Source organism: Lipotes vexillifer, unplaced genomic scaffold, assembly GCF_000442215.2.
Source record: "Lipotes vexillifer unplaced genomic scaffold, Lipotes_vexillifer_v1.1 scaffold371, whole genome shotgun sequence".
In the NCBI taxonomy this organism is placed as follows: Eukaryota; Metazoa; Chordata; class Mammalia; order Artiodactyla; family Lipotidae; genus Lipotes; species Lipotes vexillifer.
In genome coordinates, this window is record NW_006786304.1 from 1,110,694 (window position 1) to 1,116,693 (window position 6,000).

Sequence of the window (6,000 nt, forward strand, 5' to 3'; positions counted from 1 at the left end):
CTGAAGTGGGTGCAGTGGACCCCGGTCAGTTCAACTGGCGAAAGTGGAGGGTGGGTGAAAGGAAGGAGAGGGGGACACGGGGATGAAGCCAGCAAGACAGAGAGAGACGGGGTTGTAACAGAGAGAAAGGGAGAGTAAGAAATAGAAAACGGGGTGTGGCCGGTTGAATAATGGCCCCTGAAGATGTCTCCGTCCTAATTCCCGGAACCTGTGAATATGCTACCTTACACGGCAAAAGGGACTTTGCAGATGTGATGAAGTTAAGGATCTTGAGATGTGTAGATGATCCTGGATCATCTGGGTGGGCCCAGTGTAATCACAGGAGTCCTTATAGGAGGGGAGTAGGTGATCAGAGTGAGACTAGATGTGATGATGGAGGCAGAAGCTGAAGTGATGCTCTGTGAAGGTAGAGAGAGGGGCCACAAGCCAAGGAATGTAGGAGGTCTCCAGAAGCTTTCATGGCAAGGAAACAGATTCTTCCCTGGAGCCTCCAGAAGGAACATAGCCCTTGATTTCAGCCTCATAAGCCTCATTTCAGACTTCTCACCTCCAGAACACTGAGATAGAGAATTTGTATTGTTTTGAGCCACTACATTTGTGGTAACATGATACAGCAGCCACAGGAAACTAATAGGGGAGGAGAGAGAAGGTAAAAATTGGAAGAGTGATGAAAAGAAAAGACAAAAAAGGGGACTTCCCTGGTGGTCCAGTGGTTAAGAATCCGCCTTCCAATGCAGGGCACGCAGGTTCGATCCTTGGTCGGGGAACTAGGATCCCACATGCGCGGAACAACTAAGCCTGTGTGCCACAACTAAAGAGCCTGCATGCCGCAACTACAGAGCCCACGCACTCTGGAGCCCGCGTGCCACAACTAGAGAGAAGTCCACACACCACAATGAAAGATCCCGGGTACTGCAATTAAGACCCGAGGCAGCCCCAAAATAAATAAATAAATATTTTAAAAAAAAAAAGAAAGAAGGACAAAAGAGAACGTGAAAGAAATAGGAGAGGGGAAGAGAAAGAAAGAAAGTCACAAAAAGAAAGATAAAAAAGAATGAATAGAAATAAAAAGTAATCATGATGATAATGATTTAAAAAAATAGGCACTTCTAGAGTGCTTTGTACCAGGCAACTCACTGAATGCTCAGAACAACTGTTCAAAGTAGGCTCTGCTATCACTCCATAGGACGGATGAGGAAAGTGTGGCACAGAGAGGTGAAGTCATTTGGCCAAGGGTGCACAGCCAGCATTTGAACCCAAGCAGTCTGAACCCAGATAAGAAGACCCACAGACAATTCAGAGACAGAGATACACAAAGACAGAGATAGATGGAGTCAGAGAGAGAGAAACAGAGCAGAGAGAGAAGCTGGGGGGTAGGAGAGGAGACGTGAATGAACTTGGGCAGAAAGGAAGAAGAGAAGCCAGGCTGGCAGGTGGGGGGGGCGCCCTGGCTCCTGCCCACCTCTCATCACAGTAGGTGAACTTCATGTCCAGGCTGTGGCGGCTGAGGAAGGCCCCCCGGCCCAACGGGGGCTCCAAGCTGCCAGGGTGGGGGATGGCTTCACAGATTAGCACCAGGCATTGCAGGGGGGGCTCCACGTTGGGGCTCCCGGCCAGGGAAAACTGTGCAGGGGGCTTGTAGGCCCTCATGTGTCCAGAACAGTGCAGTACCTGGTGGGCAGGGAGCGAGGCAATTATGCACCTGGGCCTAGGGCTACCCAAGGGGCTGGGAGGTATATCCCTGTAGGCCCCTCCCATCAGGGAGCTGAGAAGAAGAAACCCCTGAGGATTCTAGAGACCCAGCTCAGGGAGCTCTGAGGACCCCCAGACCCCAACCCCACAGAGACCCAACCTAAGAAGGTTCTGATAATCTCTAGATTCGTAAGACTCAGGGAGCTCTGAGGACCCCAGATTCCAACCCCATGGAGACTCCAGGCCCAGGATGCTGAGGACCCCCAGCCCCAGGCTCATAGAGACCCAGACTAAGAAAGGATACAAGGACCCCCAGATCCCCAACCTCCTAGGTACCCAGCCTGAGAATGCCCCACTGGATCCCTGGCCCAGGAGACTCCCAGACTCCAACCCACTGTGAGAACTTTAGGGCTCAGGTCCAGCCCCAGCAGGTCCCTTGCCCTCCTCCAGGCCAGGCCCTGCCCACCTTCCAGGTGGCCGCCTTGAGGTTGAGGGTGCGCCCGCGGCTGGTGAGGGTGCTCTTCATGCGCAAGGAGAAGCACCGCTCCGTGGGGGCCTCCGGCTTCTTTTTGGACAGGCCTGAGGAGGGCCGTGGTGGGGCGGGGGGGAGGAGTAGGTCACCGGGCAGCTTGGGACAGGGCCCAGTCCCTCCAGCACCCCAGTTACTAACCTCTCCCCAGCCTCATCCCCAAAATTGAGACTTCCGACCCAGAGAGGGTCTCCACGGGGTATGCTATGCTCCTTTAGATCCCCAGGGTGGAGCCATGTCCCTGTATTCCCCTGGGGCAGGGCCACATCATCCGCATCCCATTTTTCTCAGTCCAGTATTTCAGAGGGGGAGGAGATATGCTGAAGAAAGGATGGAGGGATTCCCTGGTGGCGCAGTGGTTGAGAGTCCGCCTGCCGATGCAGGGGACACGGGTTCGTGCCCCGGTCCGGGAAGATACCGCGTGCCGCAGAGCGGCTGGGCCCGTGAGCCATGGCCGCCGAGCCTGGGCGTCCGGAGCCTGTGCTCCGCAACGGGAGAGGCCACAACAGTGAGAGGCCCGCGTACCGCAAGAAAAAGAAAAAAAAAAAAGAAAGGATGGAGCCTCAGTTTCTGTAATTTGGGGGCAGAGATCTCCAAGGACTCACTCTGCCGGGGAGTCAGGGCGTCCTGAAGCTCCTCTTGGTCACAGGGATGGACAAAATCAAAGATACTGTGTCCGATCAGCTCAAGCTGGGAGGGAGGGAAGCAGGGGGTGTCTTAGAGAAAAAGCATTTTTACCAGGGCCTCTGACCCATCTCCTCCCTCCCATCCTCATCAGCCTGCCCTAATTCATGAGCCTGGATTATTTCCCCAGTCTCCTTATTCATTCATTCATTCATTCATTCCTTTCTTTGGCAAATAATTTGCTGGGCATTCTTCTACGTGGCATGGGCACAGCAGTGACTATGAAGACAAAATCCCGCCTCTCAGAGCTTACTGGCTAGTGGCGGGAGATAGCCAATGAACAAACAAAACAACACACATGCATAAAACAATATACTAAGTGATATGAAGAAAACTAAAGCAAGGTAAGATGATGAAATGATGGGACGCTATCTTAGAGGCAGTAGTCAGGGACAGTTCCTTGAAGAAGTGACATTTACACAAATTGCCGAACAAAGCCAGTGAGGTGGCTTTATGGAGTAGAGTGTTCCGGAAAGAGGGAACAGCAAGTGCAAAGGCCCTGAGGTGAGACCCTATTCAAATTCCATTTGTTGTGCAAGCCAAAGACCCAACTCCTTATTTCAATATAGGAAATGAGCCTGGTGCTGGGAGGAGGTGACACAGATGAAAGGGGACCCACAGAGCTCACAGTCCAGAGCTAATGCTGAATAGGGGAGGAGTGAGATCTTGTAGTTGGATTTGAATCTGAGCCCTGCCACTTCCGAGCTTTGGGATCTTGAGACATTCACCTATCTGAGCCCAAGAGCTCAAACTACAGAGAAATTGGTACCAAGAGTGGGATAACAAGGCAGGGGAAAGGAAGGGATGCCAACTGTGGAGCCCATTTATGTGAGCTAAGAAGAATGGTATTGCTGTAAGGATCAGCTGAAATTAGTTCTACTCTCTGAGTGTCTCTTGTTTGTCCTCCCATCCCCAGGCCCCTAATCCTACTTCTTTTCTCCCACTTGGGGTCCTGCATCCACTTCCTTATGGATTTTCCAGCCGCTAGTCTCACTCCCTCTAATTCTATCTGTGTGCAGTACCTAGAGGGATCTTTCTAAATAAAATGAAATTCTGATTCCACCTTTCTGACACAACCTCTCCCCTGCTTAATATCTTTCCATGGCTCCACAGTGCCCTAGAGATAAACCTTCTATTTTGGTCCTAAATTATGTCCTCTCTAGCCTTTTCTCTCTCACTTTCTCCCATTGCACTCTGCACCTAGCTTGGATTAATGTCTTTATTTCCCCGAATGCTGTTTTATCTCACATCTGTGTCTTTGCATATTCTGTTCCCTTGGCCATGTGCATTGCCAGTCTTCTCTGGTCCCATCCATTCGCCACACCCTTTGACTCGCTAAGCCCTTCAGGTTTTAACACAGATGTCTTCTCCTCCAGGAAGCCCTCAATTCCCACCCAGGCTGGGTCAGGTACCACCCTCCACCCCCAGCCTGTACAGCCCCCTAGGCTGCCCCACCCCAGCCCTGACCATTCTGAATCTTCCTGTCTGGTGACATATTTGTCTCCCCTCTGCACTGTGGGCCTTGTAAAAATAGGGCTAAGGTGGTTCTGGTCACCTCTGTATCCCAGCATCACCTGCACAAAGCAGGCAGCTCCTCTTACCTGACTGAGGCCCAGGTGTTTGCTGACATTCTCTGACAAGTAAGCCATGTCTCCCTCGGCGGTGAGCACCATAACGAAGCCCTCCAGGGCCTTCAGGTAGCAGGCATCCAGTGGTTCGCCCCCTGCTCCCACCTGGTTCCACTCCCCTGGTGTCCGGACCAGGATGGATGGGGCATCTCTAGTCAGCGGTAAGGCCACCCTGGCTAGCCTCCCTCTGCTTTCCTTCACTCAAGAGGAACTTATAGGTACCTCCAGGTGAGTGGGGCACATCCCAGTGGCTTGGAGTCCAAGGAAGAGGGCAGGACCACCAAGGACTGGAATTCTAAGGGAGCAGAGCCTCCCAGGGGTACAGAATTCTAAGGAGATAGGGCTTTCCTAAGGGAACAGAACTCTAAGGAGGGCAGAATCTTAAGGGGATGAAATTTCCAGGGGTCAAAATTCTAAGAAGGGGCCTTAGAGGAGTCAGAATTCCAAGGGGGCCAAGCTTCCCAGGGGTTCAGAATTCTTGGAGCAGGACCTTCCAGATCGGCGGGATTCTAAAGAAGCAACAGAATTCTAAGGAGGCAGAATTCTAATCTAATGGGCAGAGTCTGCCAGAGGATGAGTCCACTTTCCCCATAATAAAAGCTTTTCAGGGTCCTGGGATTCCAAGGGTGTGTGTGTGTGTGTGTGTGTGTGTGTGTGTGTGTGTGTGTGTGTGTGTGTGTGTGTGTGTGTGTGTGAAGGCGTCCTACAAAGAATTCTAACGGGGAGGGGGGGAATTCAAGGGTATGGCTACTAAGGGAACAAGCAATAGAACTAGGGACCTGAGGAAGCGGGACTCTCTCAAGTAAATTAAATATTGGGCAGTGAAGCCTCCTGGGGATATTGATTATAAGGGAAGGAAGCCTAGCCGAGAAGATCTCCCAGGACACCAAATCCTAAGGGTCCAGATGCCTTAGGGAGTTAGCCGGCCTCCTATTCCCTAGGGTTCTAACTCTAAGGAGGCAGAGCTTCCCAAGGGCGCATTCCAACGGGCGGGGCCTCACAAATGATAGACTTCTAAGGGGGCGGGGATTCCTAAGAAACTGGGTTCCGATTGGCCCAGAACTTTAAGGGGCGGGGCCTCTCCCACTAAGTGGATTCCAGAGGGGTGGGGCTTCGCCGGGAAGACATAGGGGGCGGGGTCTTGTAGAGATGAGGAGGGGCTTCCCTGGGATGTACCTTTCCGAGGGCGGGGTCTTGCTGAGGTGGGAATTCCCGGGGGCGGGCCTCACCTGCGGCGCAGAGTTGGTGCATGCGCAGGTAGCTGATGGTGAGGCGCATGATGGAGGCCTTGTCCAGGTGGGCGCTCACCCCGCGCGCGAAGGGCAGCGTGTGCGCCAGCTGGTACAGCACCTCGGTCTCCTGGCTGCGCCGGCTGCGGGCCGCATCCCGGGACTTCTCCTTGCGCAGCTCCGTGCTCGACCTGCGGGCATGGGCAGCGTTCACTGGCGGCGCCCCGGGAAGGGGAAG

General features: G+C 53.1%; 1 protein-coding gene across 1 annotated transcript in view; it reads right to left on the reverse strand.

Annotated features, from left to right (window-relative positions):
- Positions 1 to 6,000, reverse strand: part of HIF3A (hypoxia inducible factor 3 subunit alpha) — a 29,423-nt gene that overhangs the window by 18,319 nt on the left and 5,104 nt on the right. Inside the window, exons 2-6 of the mRNA XM_007458501.1 lie at positions 5,763 to 5,953; positions 4,507 to 4,652; positions 2,827 to 2,911; positions 2,159 to 2,271; positions 1,463 to 1,671 (exon numbers count right to left, since the gene is read on the reverse strand). Of these exons, the coding sequence (XP_007458563.1) occupies positions 1,463 to 1,671; positions 2,159 to 2,271; positions 2,827 to 2,911; positions 4,507 to 4,652; positions 5,763 to 5,953 (744 nt within the window). The remainder of the gene's footprint in view (positions 1 to 1,462; positions 1,672 to 2,158; positions 2,272 to 2,826; positions 2,912 to 4,506; positions 4,653 to 5,762; positions 5,954 to 6,000) is intronic.